General features: G+C 45.4%; 1 protein-coding gene across 5 annotated transcripts; it reads left to right on the top strand.

Annotated features, from left to right (window-relative positions):
• Positions 1–426: 426 nt before the first annotated feature.
• On the top strand, positions 427–10,540 carry LOC116155649 (zinc finger protein 39). 5 transcript variants are annotated; one of them, XM_064487806.1, is made up of 5 exons: positions 427–486; positions 1,119–1,356; positions 3,139–3,197; positions 5,414–5,578; positions 8,340–10,540. In XM_064487806.1, exons 2-5 carry the CDS (start codon positions 1,277–1,279, stop codon positions 9,020–9,022), a joined length of 987 nt encoding a protein of 328 aa, XP_064343876.1. In that variant the 5' UTR covers positions 427–486; positions 1,119–1,276; the 3' UTR covers positions 9,023–10,540. The 5 variants fall into 5 exon arrangements, 4 of the variants coding, with proteins under 4 accessions (XP_064343876.1, XP_064343879.1, XP_064343877.1 ...); XM_064487809.1 differs by lacking the exon at positions 8,340–10,540 and adding an exon at positions 5,819–6,242; XM_064487807.1 differs by having other exon boundaries at positions 433–486; positions 1,123–1,356.
• The last annotated feature ends 8,004 nt before the right edge of the window (positions 10,541–18,544 follow it).

An 18,544-nucleotide genomic window follows, 5' to 3' on the forward strand; every position in this document is an offset into this window, starting at 1 on the left:
TTTCACATTCATACTACAGTATACACCAGTTGAAAAAAAACCAACCCTCGGTTCTATAACCGCAAATCCGTTCTGGGAAATAAAAACGGGAAAGCTGACCCCTAATGTCATCGCAGCTCGGCCACATAAGTCCCCACCGTCCCACGACGCCCCTCCCCTCCGTCAGAGCCCACGTGACGCGGCGCCGCACCCAGGAGGCTGCACGTGGGGCCAGGCACGGCCCCACCACAGCCGGGTCCCAGGCAGCGGGGCCCACGCCCGCGGAAGAACACGACGCCACGACGGCCGCGGCGGCCATACGCCCGTGGGGATCAAACTCCCGCGAGAACCAAACTCCCGCCTCGCGAGGACGCCTTGACGCATGGGACTCTGGGAAGGAGTCTCCCGGGTTCCTTCTGCGCGCGCGCGGCCCCGCCCACAGGTCGTCTTCCACTCGGAACTTCCGGGTTTCCCACGAGCACGGGGCCGGGGTCTGCGTCCGGGAAGGTGGGTGCGAGCGTGGGCGGGGCTCCGGCGCTCGGGGACGCCGGGCGGGCGTGGGGGTTGCTCCGCTTGGTGGGAGGGGAAGGGTCGGCGGGTGCGAGCGGCGGACCTGGTGCTGGCCCGGGGCGCGAGTGCAGCATCAGGATTCGCGGGCCGGCGCTGGGCAGGGCCGGCTCGGCTGGCTGAGCGCCGCTCGATGAGAGAAGGTGCGCTGCCGACGGCTGGACAACTGCCTCCAGAGGCTTCGCGAGCTGGGTGGTGGGTCCAGGGTGACGGCGAGGCCGGGGCGGGGGTGCGGGCAGCGTGCACGGGCCAGCTCTGCCCCTGGCGCGTCCCGGGCGACGTCGTCAACCTCGGAAACGCCGGCGCCCGAAGGACTAGCGAGATGCCCCCGATTCCTGGAGAAGTCACTGTGAAGGGTATGCGGACCGAGTCTCACAGGGTGGCAGTTGTGTTTGCGGGGTCTCGTGGAGTCTCGTTAGCAGGGCAAGGGTCAGGTCCCTTCCTGCGCTGTGCGGCCTGCTTAGCGCTCTTGATTTGCGTTTACAGTTTATACAAGACCTGGTTTCCAGGGACCGTAGTGCCAGGGGAGATGGTCGGGCTCTGGATGACCGTACCGTTTTCTTTGTAACAAGGTAGCTGTTATGATGAGTGAAGAGGAGACGCCCCATGGACAGAATCCTACCCGAGAGACAACTTTGTGACTTGAACCCTCTCGCCTGCGCTTCGGATCAGAGGCAGAACAGTCCCAGAAAGGAAGAGATCCTAAGTTTAAGTGGCCAGGCAATTGTTGATGCTTCTGCCCAGAGTGACTGAGATTGGGGTTGGTGCTACCTCCTCCAGAAGTTGTCAAAGACGGGGCGATATTGGAAGGTTTGGACTGATTTGTAGAAGACGACCTGAGCTAGGCTGAGAAGGGGTGGGCAAAGAAAGGCCTAAGGAAATGGGACTTATTGGAGAGGTCCTGAGGGAATGGTCTCGGGTCAGAGGGAGTGGAGGGACCTGTCACGGCTGAGAGAATCTGTCTACAGTGCTTCATAATCGATCCCATTCCTTCACACCCCCCACCACGTCGTTTCTGTTACCTGATCTCTCTCAAACCGGGTGGTATCAGATATCACTATATATAGAGGTGTGCTGATGCTTCCTCTTCCTGGTCGTATTTCTCCCTTGTAAGAAAGATTGGGGGTGGGGGGGGGGCGAGGGGAGATTTGAGGATATAAGTAATTTGCCAGGTTCACATGATTTTACTATATACATCAGGCATCTTGACTTTTGGATAGTATTATCCACTCTGCCACAGTTAAGCCAAAACACGAGCTTATTTTTGAAAAATACAGTCAATTCAAAAGAAACTTTTTTTAGAAGACCTTGCCTTAACATGCCTATCCTATTCTCCCTAGTGCTTTTTGTGCATTATGTGAATTCCAGGGACTAATAAAACAAGTGGTTCCCACTTCACATCAGAAATCTGTTCTTGATAATCGTATCTTCTACAGCACAGTAACAGAAGCCTATTTTCCACTGTTTAAAATAGGAAAATTAGAGTGAATCACATTTCACTCTGGCTTCAAACTGATTTTTTAAAATGTGAATAAAACGCAGCACATGTCGCCATGTGTTTAAAAGACTCGTGTTATAATGTAAAAAAGTTAAAACAGTTTTCTGATCTGCACACTGTTGCTTTGTACAATTGGCATGATCTGTTAGTTCCAGCAACCTTACTGAAGGCACCCAGTTGGCATTTGTTATGCTTTTCAGAAGTTCTACATGTGGTTGTGAAGTTCTGTTGATTGTGTGTGGCACATAATGTAACTCAAGACTTTCTCCCCCATGTCATTTTGTTAAAAATATTTTACTCTGTGATGAACCAACCTAAATTCACTGGCTTAAAAAAAAAAAAAAACAGTAAAAAGAAATATGCTCAGAGGTCTATGTTCCAGCTTTCTGGGCTCGGTTTAGTTGGTCAGTTCCTGTGCCAGGGCTGTCTGGGTCACACATGAGGCTGTAGCCGCCTGGTGCCACTTGGTGCCCTGACTGAGGCTGGTTGGTTGAAGATGACTTCCTTTACTTCTTCAGGGGCTTGTGCTGGCTGTTGGCTAAACTGCCTGTCCCTCACAGGCTAGCCCCAGGTTTCTTCACAAGATGACAGTGTTCCCAGAAGGCAGGCTCTAATTGACAAGTGCTTTTTATCCTATGTTTGCATCGTATGTCCTTTGGCAGGAGCAAGTTAAATGGCGAGACACACGTCATTGTCATTGGGAACTTCACAGGGAAATAATTAGGGGGAAGTAACCATTGTTTAAATAAACAACTGTTATTTAAGCATCTTTAAAAGTTTAAATTGATTTTTACCATTAACTGTTGATAAATCAGTAAGAAACATGTGCTTTCATTAACTTAAGGATAAATTGTGGATCTTACTTCTACAAACTAATAGACCTGTGGGTGCTCCTTCAATAGGGTCTTTCCTGCCCCTTCTCAAGGTGTAAATATTTTTGTCCCACAGGAGGCACACTGGCCATCTCCTCACCCCACCCCCACCCCAGTCTATCTGGTCTTTTCTAGTTACTGTTACAGAGCTTTAGCAGGAGAATCTAAGAGCAAGCCACACTAGTTCTTTGATGACACCGCTCCATTTGCCTTCTCTCCCAGCTCTATTTCTAGACTCCTCTGTGCATCTCTAAGAGCAGCAGGAAATGAATACATCTCAGGTGAGCTGATTTTTTTTTCCTTCAGCTTATTTTGTATTTTGCTGTATGAGCTTTATGAGGGTCCTTAAACTAAAATGGAAAAGTAAAATTTAGCTTCAGGGCAATATACATAAACAAAATGAAGGTGGCATGTGGATAGGCAGGTAATATGAGCTTAGAGTCATCCAAGGTAAGTGCAGTCACAGATACAGTTGTTACCTGATCGGAATGGACCCTCAGAAGAAAGCATGCTGCATCCTCTTGGGACATGAGAACTTACGGACACAGAAATATGAAACAGTGTCCTCATTGTCACATAGATGATGGAGTGATAGTGTTTCACCGCCCATTGGGAAATAAATGCTTCATGCATCTGCAGTGGTGACCGTTACCTGGTGCTAAAAAAGAACTTGCTTAATAAGGTTTTTCTGGAGTTGCTAAAATAGTTCAGTTCCAGACACCTTTTGGCTAAATCTAAGAATGTGTTGTTTATTAGGATAATGTTACACTAATTTACTGACTCAGGGAGAATTGATACCTTTATGATGTAGCCTCTTCCTGTCCATGAATATGGTATGTTTTTTCATTTATTAAGTTCTTTTGTGTCCTTCAGGTTTTTCACCCCTCACATAGTTTTGTGTGTTTTTTATTAAATGTATTGATAGGTGTTTGCTTGTTGTTGTTACAGTAAAAGCGTTTTTGTATAAATGAGATTTTTACGCATTATGCTTATACTCTGCTAATTTATAGAATTTTCTTATATAACACTATTTTCACATGATTCTCTTGGGTTTTCTAGGTATGGATTATTTGCAGATAATGATCATTTTCATTACTGTCTCTTCTATTGTGTGGACTGTTACCACTCAAATTGTTTTATAACTATGGTGATGCGGCTTCCTTATCCCCCAGTGTTTCCTGATTAAGCATGATGCTGACTTTCAGAGTAAGACATAGACGTTTTATCATTTTAAGGAAGAATCCCCTGAACCCTCCTTTGTTAAAGGGTTTTGTTACAATTGGGAGGGTATTTTGTAGATCCCTGCTCAGTGTTGATGTGGATGATTGTAGAATTTTCTCCACAGAAATATGAATATGTTGAAATATATTAACAGACTTCTTAATATTGAGGTTTGCTCTATTCCTAGAATCATCTTTAAAAGTTTCTTCTCTGTTGTCATGGTTTGTTTCTCTTTCCCCGTCAGTAAATGGTAATGTTTTCTGAAACACCATCCTGGTTCCTTTTCTCCTTTCAGTCTTTCAGGTTCTCCTTAAGCAGTTTCATTCACTCTGATGGCTTCAGCTACCACTAGAATGTGGCTGTTTCCGAAATCTCATATTGAGCCTGTTTCTCTCTCCTGAGCTCTGGATCATATATCCAGTTGCCAGTTGGACATCTTCACATCTTTAACCACAGAAATTTCAAAGGTGATACGTCCAAGATCTTTGCTGCTTCTTCCCATCTGCTTCCTTGTCCTTTTCTCCCAAGTTCAACTTACAGTGCCAGTATCTACCTAGCTGGTGAGAAAGTGGGATGCATTCACCCTGAGTGGTTATAAGCAGCTCTTTGGGATGTAGAAAGGAAATACAAGGATGCATGTGTACGTACTTTTTTTTAGAAAAATGGTGAGCCCAGAAGATTTTTTATTGATGGAATTAGATCACATACTTAAATGCAGAATACCATTATAATCAGTTCCTTGAATACCGTTACTGTCTTTATCTGTCACCGAAGCCTGGGAGCCCCTTCGTGGACGTGGTGCTGCTGGTGCCTCCATTCGTGCGGCATCTGCTCTTCATGCCCTTGCGGCTCGACTTCTGCTCTTGCCTCATGTTCACAAGAACATGTGGTTCACGTTGAACAGCTCACATATTTGGCTCTTCAGTGAAGTGCAGCCTGATAGCACAAAGCACAGCTATTCTTTGTCTCCTTTCATACCCCCCTGCCTTAAACATGTGTGTAACCTAGTTCATCTCACACACAGGCAAGAATTTGTACTTTTGTCTCCATACCAGGTCACACGCTCCTTTTATCTGTAGCAGCAAGGACCCTTTCAGATTTCTAAGGGAAGGTATAGTAGTACTTTTAGGAACTAATGAATTGACACAGACATAGGATATTCCTATGGTGATTTCTTCCTGGCCCACAATATAGAGCACAAAGCATGGTGTAGCCTATGTAAGATAAAACACACACAAAAGACTGAATTCCCAGGTTTCCTGTTCTGCTGACCCAGGCCGATGCTGTGAATTGAGGAGAAATTTGCTGTTAAAAGGGCTGGTGTCATTTGAGGATCTGTCTCCAACCTTCACCTGGGAGGAGTGGCAGGACCTGGATGATACTCAGAGGACGCTGTACAGGGATGTGATGCTGGAGACCTGCAGTAGCCTGGTGTCACTGGGTGAGCAGAACTCCCCTGGTAACTGCCAAGTGCATGCACCTTTTCCTTCCTTGGTAAAGGTGCAGTTGTTTATAAAATTAAGTGATGCTTAGGTTCAAGATTCCAGGCCAAGAAGAATGTGTGTTCACCCCTCTGGTCAGGGATTCAGATTGACCCTTCAAGAGTTGTGCTATTGCCATTCTTCAAAGCCCATGAAACTTAAGCAGTTTGGAAAAACCCTACATTATGTCTCATCAGCAGGGCTCTGCATTACCAAGCCTGAGGTGCTCATCAAGTTGGAGCAAGGAGCAGAGCCATGGACTGTAAAAGAGCCCCCAGACTAGAGTTCCCCAGGTCAGTTAGTGCATCCCAGGCAGGGAGGCTGGGGAGAGGAGAGCACAGCCGATGTTGGCCATGCTCAGCTGTTTTCAATCAGTGGTTTCCCGAGTCCATGCCTTCAGACAGTTTGTCTGCATATATCAGACTCAAGCCTTGTCCAGTATCCAGGTACGACTCTCACTTGTAAGCCTCCCTTTTCTGTTAATTGCTGAATATTTTCTCAGATTTACAAAAACCCAGTGCCTTCCTGCCTCTTGGAATTTTTCTTGGTTAGTCTCTTTCTCTAGATTCTCATTAGGCCTTCTTTTTGTCCATTCTCACAGACTGTTTTCTTTTGGGCATTTATTCATACATCCATGTATTCTTTTAATATGTTAATTGGGAAGTTTTAGGCACTGGGAATATCTGTAGCTGTTTGGATAACAGCAGTAATGAAAGAAATGTTCTTATTTTGTTGAAAGAGAAAAATGAAACAAATATACATGTTTAATAGTCAAATAAGAGCCACAAAAAGATTGAACCAAGATGAGAGAGAAAAAAATAGAGTGTATTGTTCTCAGAAGGGTGCTCAGAAGCCACATTTAGGGGAGATTCTTAAGTGTTTATATTGGTAGAGCTTATGTCTGAGATGACTATATTCCATTTTGGCATGTAACTTACATAAGATCTGGAGTAGAGAGTGGATATCACTACTGGAGATGGCAATTAGGAAATCATTAAGTCTAAACTGTTAGGGTTAGAGGAGGTTGCCTAGGGACCTATTAAGAACATGAGAGCAGGGGTCCAAGTGCAAGCCTTGTGAACCTTGACATCACGAATCATGAAGCTGAGGAGGCCCCAGTAGATTGTTTACCATGGAAAGTGGTGATCTCTGACATGGGAGGAAAAAGTAGAGATTTGGGTCCACAGCCAATAAAACTAACAGTTTCAAGCTGGGGGAGCTCAAACCTTGGAGTGGAGTTTGAAATTAACATTTTTACCTTCTCTTGTGAAGATCACTGTTGGCATTGCAATATCAGTGTACACACACACACACACACACAGAGTATGCGGAGAGAGCTGATGGCTACTCTAAAAGTTTATTAAGCTACACAGGCTTATAAAGCAAAAGAGAACAATATGGAAAATGTTTAACTATGGTATGACATTTTATGACTCCCTAGACGCACAGATTGTTTTAAGGTCAGGATTTTAAGATCCTCTGATATTTTTGATAGATTATGCTCATCATGGAGCCAGTGAGCCTTACATCTTATCAGGGTGGAACATATAAGAAAATAGCTGCTTGACGACATTCTTTCTGACTCAGGCGGCTGTGCCTGTGTTAGGTTGCCCCCCGCCGGGGATCTTACCCATGATTGGCTAACCAGCCTTCTCACCTCTGAGTCTGCAGCTTTTTATAACTTGTTTACCATTCCAGCCCAAGGCTCATTCCTTTGTTCACACATCTGGGGGGCTACAATCATTGTTTAAAAAAAAAAAAAAGGAAAGAATGAGAAATACAGATAGGACTCCAGTTTCAGTATAACTAGGGGACAGCTGAAACTATAAAGTACAGTGAAGTAAATGTCTTCAGAAGCAGTCAATTATCAAGTAATATCACTGGTTCCATGAAATGAGGTGAAAAGCCCAGCCTGTTGATCTCAGAAGGAACCAGAAAAAAGCTTTTTGAAGTTGGTGGGCACAGCCTGGGTTGTAAACTTAAATCCTTCAGACCAGCAGGAAGCAGTTGCACAAAGTAATGAACTAGAGTTTCCTGAACCTGTTAGCGTTCTGAGAAGCCAAGGATGTATTGTTAAGTTAGAAATTTAGAGATAGCTCCCTTTTCTGGTGTGGAGAAGAGATCAATTAAGCCTTTGAAAAATCCACCGGTTCCTATAGCTGTTCCCCAGAGAGCAGTAAAAAGTAAACAAACATAGGTGTGAAATCCTTGTTCCTAAGCAGTATTCTTGTCTAGGTGACAGGCACATGGCCCTCTCCCACATCCTATGAGTAGCTGACCCAGGAAAATCATGCCATCTTCAAAGCTCAGTGATCAGAAAAGGGCTGGCACAAGTTACACACAATTAGAAGAAAAAAGGTAGAGAAAATAGACAGGAAACAAATGGTAGATGAAAAGCTCTCAGCTGAAATCTACATCTAGAGAGTGAGTGAATATTTTGATCAAATACTTCTTATGATTTAAAAAGAAGGAAGAAATTTAAGCAAAAAAAGAAAAGAAAAAACCCCGATGATTTGATATTAGAAAACCTAGTAGTTTGTTAGATTAATTCACTAAGGAGAAAAATCATATACTTATAAAGTCAGTATCCATTACTGACTTTTAAAAAATCTTATTCCACTAGGATGGAAAGAAACTTCCTTACCTTTACAAGATCATCCCAGAAGAAGTACTTAGATGTGGTTCACAGGTATGTCTGTGATCATTTTTATCTCCTTCTAGGTGTCCACATAATGGGTGACCTGACTGAGACCAGCCAGGAAAATCATGGCAGACCTTTGTGGCAAATTGTAATCACCAGCAACAAAACATCAACTAAGAGGACAAGTGACTTGGGAAGAGCCTTTAATTTGAGTTCAACCCATATTTCAGGACTGCTTGTAGGTGATGGAAACTCCTCAGGAATGAAACCAGAGGAGCTGAATGTGTGTGAGAGCATGTTTCGCCCTAGTGAGCCTGAGGAGACACATGCTGGAGAGAAACCAGAGGACAGTGATGGAACTGGGAGTTTCCTCAGAGATGTTGAGTGTTCTCATTGTCAGCAGAAGAGTCAAACTTTGCAGCAGCCTTTTGAGTGTAACAGACAAGGGAAAGGTTTCAGGAAGGAGGCAGTACTCCTTACACACAGGAGGGCCCCTGTGGAAGTCACGGCTTACAAACATAGTGAATGCTGGGGAGCCCGTGATGGGTCAGCTCTCATTGCCCAAGGGAGACCTCACATGGGGAGGACCTTTTGTCAGAAAGAAACACCATTGAATCTTCACAGAGCTGATTTCCAGGAGCAACAGCACCCATGTAATCAAAATGGGAAGAATTTCAGCAAGAAATTACACCTCATTCAGCTCCAGAGAATTCAGTTAGGAGAGAAAACTTTTGCATGTAAAATATGTGGTAAAACTTTATAAAAGGTCAAATCTCACCAGACATCAGAAGATACACACAGGAGAGAAACTGTATAAATGTAGTGAATGTGAGAGAACCTTCATCATCAGTAAAATAGTCCTTAGAGAACATCAGAGAACTCCTATTGGGGAGAAACACTATGCATGTGATGAGTGTGAGAAACCCTTCTGCTGTAAATCAGACCTAACTGTTCACTGGAGAATCCACACAGGGGAAGATCCCTTTGAATGTAACAAATGTGGGAAATCCTGCCAGAAGTCAGCCCTCACTGCACATCAAAGGATTCACAACAGGGATACCCCTCATGAATGCAATGATTGTGGTAAAACTTCCGTAAGAAGTCAGTACTCACTGCACATCAGAGAACTCACACAGGAGAGAGACCTTATGCATGTAAAGAATGTGAGAATTCCTTTTGCCATCAGTCAGCCCTTGCTGTACATTAGAGAACTCACACAAGAGACAAACCTTACAGATACAATGAATGTGGGAAATCCTTCTGTGTGAAGCCAAAGCTCACTATACATCTGAGGTGTCACACAGGAGGGAAACCCCATGTGTGTGAAGAATGTGGGAAAACTTCCTACCAGAAGTCAAAACTCACTGTACACCTGAGGACTCACACAGATGAAAAACCTTGTAAATGTGACAAATGTCAGAGAACCTTTGGTGAGAAATCAACCCTCGATAGACATCGGAGAACTCACACAGGGGAGAAACCCTATGGATGTAAAGAATGCTGGAAGACTTTCCATCAGAGGTCAGCCCTCACTGTACATCAGAGAACTCACACAGGAGAGAAACCCTATGAATGTGATGATTGTGGGAAAACCTTTTGCCAGAAATCACACCTCAGCAAACATCAGAGAACTCACACAGGGGAGAAATCATGTGTGGCTGAGACTGGCTTTATGTTTGCCCAAACTCACTATCTTTTTCTTTTGGGGACACAGCCTGCATTTCTCAGCCTTCCTTTACTGTGGGTGGGGCTGTGTAACTGAACTCTGGACAGGAGAATTTGAACATATTTATCAACATTACTTCCAGGCCAGGCCACAAAAAAATTTCCATGCATTTCTGCTGATTTTTTTTTATGCCCTGTGGTCTTGTAACGCAAATTACTCCCAGGTTTGCCTTGGGAGCCACACATTGCAGATGGCAACTGGACTTAAGACAGAAAGGACTGATAATGGAGAGTGGAGATTTCCCCAACTCTACCAGAAGCTTCTATTTGTGTTTTACCTGAGTGAGGAATATTCACTGTTGGGCCCTTACAACACTACTAGTCCATTGTGGCCAGTTCATTTTATGAATTTGGGATAGACTGTGGGAAGAAATTACCAGTCCTTGTGTGGAAAATTCACACAGGATGGAACCTGTGTTGTCATCCTTCACCCCCAGTCATTTGACGGAAAAATCAAATCATTGGAAGAGACAAAGAATGCAACAAATGTAGGAATGCCTTTATCAGGCGGAGACAGATCTTGAAACACTGAGAATAAAATAAAGCTTTATAAATATCTTAAGTTTGTCAGAGTTTTCAATAAATCTTGCAGCTTATACACATATCAGAGAATTTCTAATGAAAACTATCAGCCTAGGTGATGTGGATGAAGATTTTCAGATAGAAATAATAAATATTGTACTGAAAAAATTTTAAGACTGTAGACCAGGGGTTCTAGTGGGGGTGGTTATGCCTCCAAGGGGACGCTCAGCAGTGCTGCTCCCGGCGCCAGCGCAGTCAGTCAGAGCAGTCACAGGGCCCGTGAAGGGTCCAGGGAGTGGAGAAGTAGTCTCCCTCTGGTGAAAACGTTGCAAGGGCATACTGCAGATGAGTCTGTGGGATGTGACACGTTACTGTGGTCATCTTTGGAAGATAACAGTATGGTATTGCCCACTTTATGGCCACAGTTCACATAGCTTCCATGTGCAAACTACTCATAGTCTGTCTCCCCAAAATCTCATTTTATAATGCTGTTGGCTAAAAATCCAGGATCTTGTCGTGTGTATCAGGTGTAGGTTCACATAGGCTCGTTGAGCACAGTTCCATATGAATGGTTGCTCTTAACCCGAAGGTGTGTGACTTGAAGTGACCAGTTACCTGTCCTGCAAACACTCAACTGGCAGTGGTAGCACAGAGATCCATTCAAAGGGGAGGGGATTGGGAGGCATCACTGGCTAAACCTAGCAGGACACGCTGTCTGTTCCTTGATGAGGGTGCAGTGGTTCAGGGAATGATCTCTAGTCTAGGGCTTTCGATTTTGCGCTCTTTGAGTCATCTTCCGTTTTTCATGAGACGTAGCCTGATTTTGTAATAACTGGTTGCTTCTGTCCTCCTTCCCAGAGGGCTTTTTTTAAATTTGAACTTTTTAAACCTCTTATTTCAAAGTGATTTATTGTGGTATGTCAAATTATAATCCATTAGATAAAAACCACACCCACATTTCCTCTGGAACACATTTCCTTCCTCCATCTTCAACTGATACTGTTGTGGGGACGTGCCCCTAAGATTTGTTAAAGCCCTATTTATCATCTATTTGTGAGGATTTACAAGGCACACCCTTAAGAGTCTCAAGAAAGGGTCTTACAGCAATACCTTTAGTCTGAAACTTACTGTGAGGCTACATTGTACTGGTAGATACTGAATTTGATCTTCAACCTGAAGTCATTTTATGCTGGAGAAGTCAGAAAGGAGGACCAATTTTACTGTCAAACCTAACATAAGTCCTGGCTCCTTTGTGTTTTGTCTAGATCATTCTCTGGAGCAGAACGATTTCTCTCTTTAAGCTCATCTCTCTCCCCTGATACCTTGTGGTGTGTGACTGCCAGCTACGAAGGTTTTGTCTCAGCTAGAAAACCACCTTAGTCGCTCTGCTTTGTGATGCTGGGCTACACTTCTTTTCCAGTCGACACAACCTTTGGCTTTCCCAGAAAGGGGCCTGGAGGGAGACTGTGAGGCAGAGCAGGAGGCATGGTTCTCTTCCTTCTTTGGCAGACGTCCAGGTGGTTGCGAGCAGGGGATGGGGAGGTGGCACAGGGGTGAGGAGGGGCGACACTGGCATTGCTCTCATCACTGGCCCTCGTTCCTCAGTGGTGGCTTGCACCTTCTGGCACCTTTCTTTGCAACTGTGCTGGCAGCAACTTTCACATGTCCTTGACCAGAGGCCTCCACCCAGTGTCTTGATACCAGAGAAGCAGGAACCACCATCCTGGGGCAGCCCTTCTCAAGTCTGAATTTCAGCCCTCCCAGGACCTACTCCTTGTACACTCTCCCTCAGCTGTTGGGATCTGAGCCATTTACTGCAGTTGCTGCCTCTGTACACCTCAGAGTTCTTCTTTCTACCTTTAATAGTAACTACTCCCAGTTCATTCTGTTAACATGCCACAGCTCAAATTACTGAGGAGGTTTCTGTACCATCACTTGGGTACACAGTGGGTAAAAGAAACATTTGGTATTTTCAACCTCTGTCTGGAAACCTTTGTGCCAAATTCCACATTAGGATAGTTACCGAAGTTTTCACTGCCACATAACACAGGACATTTTCCACACAAGCCTCCAATTTCCTAACTGTCCTCAAGTTCCTGTTAAAGATCTCCTGAGGCCCCTCTCCTTTCACCTGCTACCTGGTTTGAAAGTCAAAACACATGCTTAGGATTTGCTAAGGCATCATTCATTGATAGCCACCGAATTCTCTTTGAATCATCTGTTGCTGTGAAGTAAACCAACTACAGAAATCAGCATCTTAAAACAGCGACTTATCTCCCAAAGTTCTGTGGTTTGAGTGGGTTCAGGTAGTCTGCTCTTATCAGTGTCTTTAATGCAGCTGCATTCAGCTGTTCTCCAGGTCTGTGGTGAGCTGCAGACTCAACTGGATGGATGAGCTGGGTGTCCAGTGGACAGCACTGAAGCTTTCAGCTGAGGGCTCAGCAGAGGCTGTCACCGTGAGCAGGAGAAGAATGTGGGCTTTGTACAGCACAGCTGGGGACTCCAAGAGTCAGAAAGTGGAAGCAGTCCGGCTGTCGTAGGCTATGTCTGGAACAGGCACAGTGACACTTACACCATATCCTAGTGGTGGAGAAGCCACGTGGTGCACTGAGTTTCAGGGGATAGAGAAATGGACTCCATCTCTTCATGGGGAGTAGCAGGGTTGCATACTGGGGAACATGAAGGATGGGCAGTATTGTGCCCGTCACTGGAAAATACAATCCGCACACTCATTAAATGCCCCACTTGAAATAGCAGCAAAGTGCAAAATACCGAGGAACAAACCTGACCAAAAAATCATAAAGCTTCAATGTTAAGTGCGTGCTCTCAAGAAGAAAAACAGAAGTAGTAGCCAGACATCTGGGGGCCTGTAGACTTCCTGGAGTGAGGCTTGAGCCCACGCCCTGCAGGGGCCGTCTCTTCCCCTAGTGCTGACCCCTTCCTCCGCCTCACCCACTTCTCCCCAGCGCTCAGCCTGCGATTCCACGGGAGCTCTTGTCACATTGGGAAACTGGAGGCTTCTTCCTCCTAGTTTCCTTCTTTTGTTTCTGATGCCTTCTCTCCCACCACCTTCCACCTCCTGTCCCTCAGTTTCAGCGTCCTTCTCAGTTTACCTTGTGTTTGTCCCAAGAGTTGCTAAATTTCTTCTTGTCTCTCCTGAGTCAGAGCTGAGCTCATTGCTGGCATGCCATACCTGTTTGGGTCTTCTGGGATGTTTCTCAGATGACGAATTTTGCTGTTGTGGGGTATAGTAGATTAGGTATAATGGCTCACTTAACATCCAACCAGTCCAACCCTGTGGTAGCTGGTCTTCCCTCATTAAGTAGGCTTGAAAGCTAAAAGCTCTTTCCGAGATTTGGAAGGCTGCATAGTGGCCCCCAGAGATACCAGATCTCGATCCCTGGTAACTGTGAATGTTTCCTTAAATGGAAAGAGTTATGAAGATTAAATTAAGGATTTCAAGATGAGATTATTTTGGATTGTCCAAGTGGGTTCTAAGTGGAATCACAAGCATTCTTACAAGTGAGGGGCAGAGGGAAAGTTGACACCTATAGAAGAAAAGACATTTGTGAGACCCCAAGGGAAAGGTTACAAACGGATGTGGCCACAAGAATGCCAGCAGGGGCTGGAAAGGATACATGTTCCCCTAGAGTCTCTGCAGGGGGCACGGCCCTCCTGACACTTTGGTTTCAGCCCAGTGTCACTGATCTTGAACTTTTGTCTTTCAGATGTGAGAGGATACATTTCTGTTGTTTTAAATCATTATGTTTACAGTAATTTCTTACAACAGAAATAGGAAACCAGACTCCCTCACAGCTGAAACCATGTATGTGACTCAGGCTCCATCAGGCAAATGTATCCAACACTGAGTGTAGCAGTCAATGGACCACTCAGATCTGCTGAGAAGCAGGGCAGAAGTGCTCCTGACTCTCCTGGTGGTGATGTTGGCTCTGCTGGGTGATTGTGTTGGGCTTCCTAGCTCCTTAATTCTGGCTGGGGCATTAAGGCAGGTGTCAATTTTGGGGGGCTGGAGTCCCTATATTTGTCTTTTACTTGTTCAGAGTAGGGGTTATGTTGTCTTCCTTGGTTTTCCTATTGTCTTCATTTTGTATTTCCCCAAAGCACAGATGAGACATGAGCTTGTGTAAGCAGTTTATTTGGGAAGTGGTTGAAAAAAGCAAGAGTGAGGGAGTGGGGAAAATGACATAAGAGGGGAGGAAAAGCCAACAGAGTGTGTGCTACTGAGCTGGTGATGACTGTGAGCAAGCTACAGTCCTGGTGGACACTCCATAAGGAGCTGGGTCATGTGCATCTCAATGACTAGGCATGGGAAGCCAGGACCTTTCTTCATGGCTTAACCGTTAGCCATTATCTCCCTGATGCTGTTTTAACCCTGTTGCCTTGCGTGAGGTTGGTGAGTCCTGACCCAGATCAAGAGACAGAATCCAGAAGGAGTTTTAAGTTAAGTTACAATTTCCTGGGAAGAAATGGCACACCATGCAGGGCACTCAGAGGTAGACAGAGGAGAAGGGGAACTGTGGGCAAGCACCTGTACTGTGGATTCAGCAAGAAGGAAGGTGATCAACACAGCAAGCAGGCTTAGGATTGGCTAATGTGAATGTGTTCAGTGGACTTTGGGACATTGGGGCTGTCCCTGATTGTTCTGGTACCTGGCCCTGGGGCAATTAGGGCAGGTATACAGGAGTGCAGAGTGTGAGGGTACAACTCAGCAGGTGCTTGGGAATGTGGACTTAACTGGCTGCTTAAGAGGATAAAATCTAGCTAGGGCCACAAAATTGAGTACAGACTGAGCTCGATTATTTGGGCTATTTGAGTGGCTTGAATAAATGAGGAGACTTATAGAGTATAGGGCATACATTGCCCTAACCAGCATAGAAAATATTTTATCATGAGAGTAAAAAGGAGGAATACAAGTAGAAGTATAGAGTCCATGTAGGCTGGCCTATAACTAGGTCTCCCAATTTATATGCATTAGCCAAGAAAACAGATCTGAGATTCCCAGGGTTTCTAACAATATCTTGGTAGAATTGTAAAATGTGTTACAATTGTGAGTTATATATTTGACAATATCTTGATTTATTTCTCAGGTCAGTGTGGCAGGTCTGGCCACTATGGTTTTAGACAGACTAATAGCTTAGAGAAGTCACTGTAAAGATGTGTGGTATTTGGGTGTAACTAGTTGGAAGGTGTGGTCATGGTGTTAATGGTGGGAGACTCAGGTGGGAGTTAGTGGTGGAAAGCTGGAGCTGGGAGTGGGAGAGGCACTGGGGAGTGTGTTGTCCTTTCCCTGGCAGGCTGAGGAATTGACAGATCTGTGGCAGTTGCCTCCTGGGGAAGGCCATAGTCTTCATTGATTTGTAGGATGGTACAGACAGTGGTGACCTCTACCAGAATTCCCTTCAGGCATAGAATCATAGGGATATATGCTTTTGCAGATGGCAAGGCATATATTTGGACCATGGGATAAGCAGACAGGGAGCTCAAGAAACATAATAGAATTGCTAGTGTCAAAGGAAGAAAAGCAATAAATATCCTGTGTCCAGTTTGCCAGCAACTTAGGAGAGGCAAGTCTTGGGCATCCCTGGAGCAGAGGTTTTAGTGTCCAGGACAAAGTTGTCTCCAGCTTAGGGAGCAACGTCATCTCCAACGCTGAGCTCCTGGATAGAGCAATATTGTCCAGAATGTGAGACTGGGTATCTTTTCCAAGTGGACACCCACTCAGGGTTGTGTGAGTCTTATTTTTGTGACTCTTTGGCATTATAACGATGCTGGACAACTTGTCTCATTTGAAGGCAAAACTGGGCCTAGGAGCTTGACTTGCAAATACCTTTTAAGGGGCTGTGGATGCACAGCTAGGCAAGGTGATGTTGGCGTCTGTGATACTGTCAGCATGAACCAAAATGCCAGAACCCAGCTGGCACAGTTGAAGGCTCAAATAAAAGTGGCCAAATCTAAGGGTTTTTAACTCTCCAAGGTTTTTCCCAGATGGGTGATGAGTGGGGTTCTGTTGCAAATAGGTTTAAATCATATGGTCCTATTTGGGAGTATGTTGGTAACAGGGCGTGAAGTTGTTTGACAATTAAAATGTCTGTGGCTGATGGAGCTCTGGCATTACCTTCGACAGGATGTCTAGTTTGGCCAATCACTAGGTCCCTTTGCCTCAGTTGTTGGTTTGGACGGTGACAAGCAATCCTGCAGTCTTTGGGTTGTAAAGCCTGTGTTAGTCAAAAGTGATGGCACGTGGGCCTCCGCATTCACCACGCTGGTTTAAGCAATGGCTTCCTTGGGAGGTCTGGACTCTGGTTTGCAAACCAGTGAAGACACCAAGATGACTAGCGAGGAGACCAGCACTCGCCAGGATAGCACATGGCTCCCTTGACTGGCTTCTGTCACTTGGTGTTGATATTCCCCTAGCACGTATCACCAACAAGAAGAGGTTCTCTGGTTTTACCCTTATGGGCTACGGTGTTGAATTTATTGCATCCAAATTTGAACTGCATTTACTAAGTGGAGTTTTCTGTTTATCTTTTTGGTAGTCCACACTGCCTGTGAGAGTGGTTCTGGAGTACATGGAGATGTCACCCAATTTGTAGCCGAGCACGTGGGCTTGTTTCCTGCTACACAACGGAAAAGACCAAATACTGAAGCAACAGTCTTCAGTAGAAAGTCTTTGTTGCAGGGCTGCCAAACAAGGCGACAAGAGGCAAAGTGGCACATTTAATTTGGAAGGAGGGAGCAAGAGGGGCAGGGGGCTCAGGAATGACTGGTGGAAAGTAAGTGTAAATTTCAAAGGAAGTATCCAGAGTTCTGCCCAGGCGCTACTGCTCTGCTCCTCATGCCTCTTTGTGGATTGCACGTGCAAATTCAGGGGGTTCAGTATGTAACAGGAGGTGGATTTTTAGCCTGTGACATCTAAAGTTCATTCTCAGTCATTCTAGTCCCTCAGCAAGCCTGTACATCAGCAAGTTGTTTCCGTATTTTCAGTTTCCCTGGTACTCTGGACAACAAGCTTGGTGTTCCTGGTGTGTCTTTTTGTTTCTGCCATATGGACCTTGCAAGTTACAGGGTATGGTTTCATAAGGGGCCTTGAATTAAGAGGTTAAGGCCTAGGACAAGACAGACCCATCTAGGGGTCCATTTGCTGGAGTGGAATTTGAAAAATTGAGGAGAACATTACATCTCTCAGTTAAGCTGGCTATCAAGACCTGTCAGGGAGGTAAGAGTGCTACTGAAGGCCTTTTAACATAGTATAGCATTGTGTATTCTGAAGAGTGAACATGTGCCTTGGTTAGTATCAGCAATGACTGCAACTCCACAGGCGATGAGGGTAGGGATAAATCAGGTCTGGACTTGCTGTCCCTGCACACAATGCTTTGGCCAAAACTGCCATCTGCAGACTTCAGAATTCCTATCCACCATCATGGTCTTCCACACAGCATTGCTTCTGATCAAAGAGCTCCCTTAACAAGCAGAAAAGTGCTGCAGTGGGCCCAAGCTCTCATGGAATTCACTGGTCCTACTAGGCTCCCACCATCCTGAAGCAGATGGAATCGTGGAATGGTCTCTGGAAGACCTGGTTACAAAGTCAACTGGGTGGCAATACCTTGGAGGCTGGGGCAGGGCTCTCCAGACGGCTGTGTATGCCCCGAATCAGTGTCTTAACACACAGCACTGTCTCCCATGGCCAGCACTCAAAGGGCCCAAATCATGGGGTAGAAATGGGAATGTTAACACTCACTGTGATCTGCCCTAGTGTGAACACGTCCTAGTGATCTGCTGGCAAAATGTTTGCTTCCTGCTCCCACAACTGTATATTCCGCTGGCCTAGAGGTCTTAGTCCCAGAGGGAGGAATGCTTCCACTGGGAGATACAATAATGATTCCATTGAGCTGGAAGTTAAGACTGCTGCCAAGACACTTTGGGCTTCTCATGCCTGTGACTCAACAGCCAGAGAAGGAAGTTAGTGCTGGCTGTCCCCTACCAGGGGACCTGGACTGCTTCCCCACAGTGGAGGCAA

Source organism: Camelus dromedarius, chromosome 8, assembly GCF_036321535.1.
Source record: "Camelus dromedarius isolate mCamDro1 chromosome 8, mCamDro1.pat, whole genome shotgun sequence".
NCBI lineage: Eukaryota > Metazoa > Chordata > Mammalia > Artiodactyla > Camelidae > Camelus > Camelus dromedarius.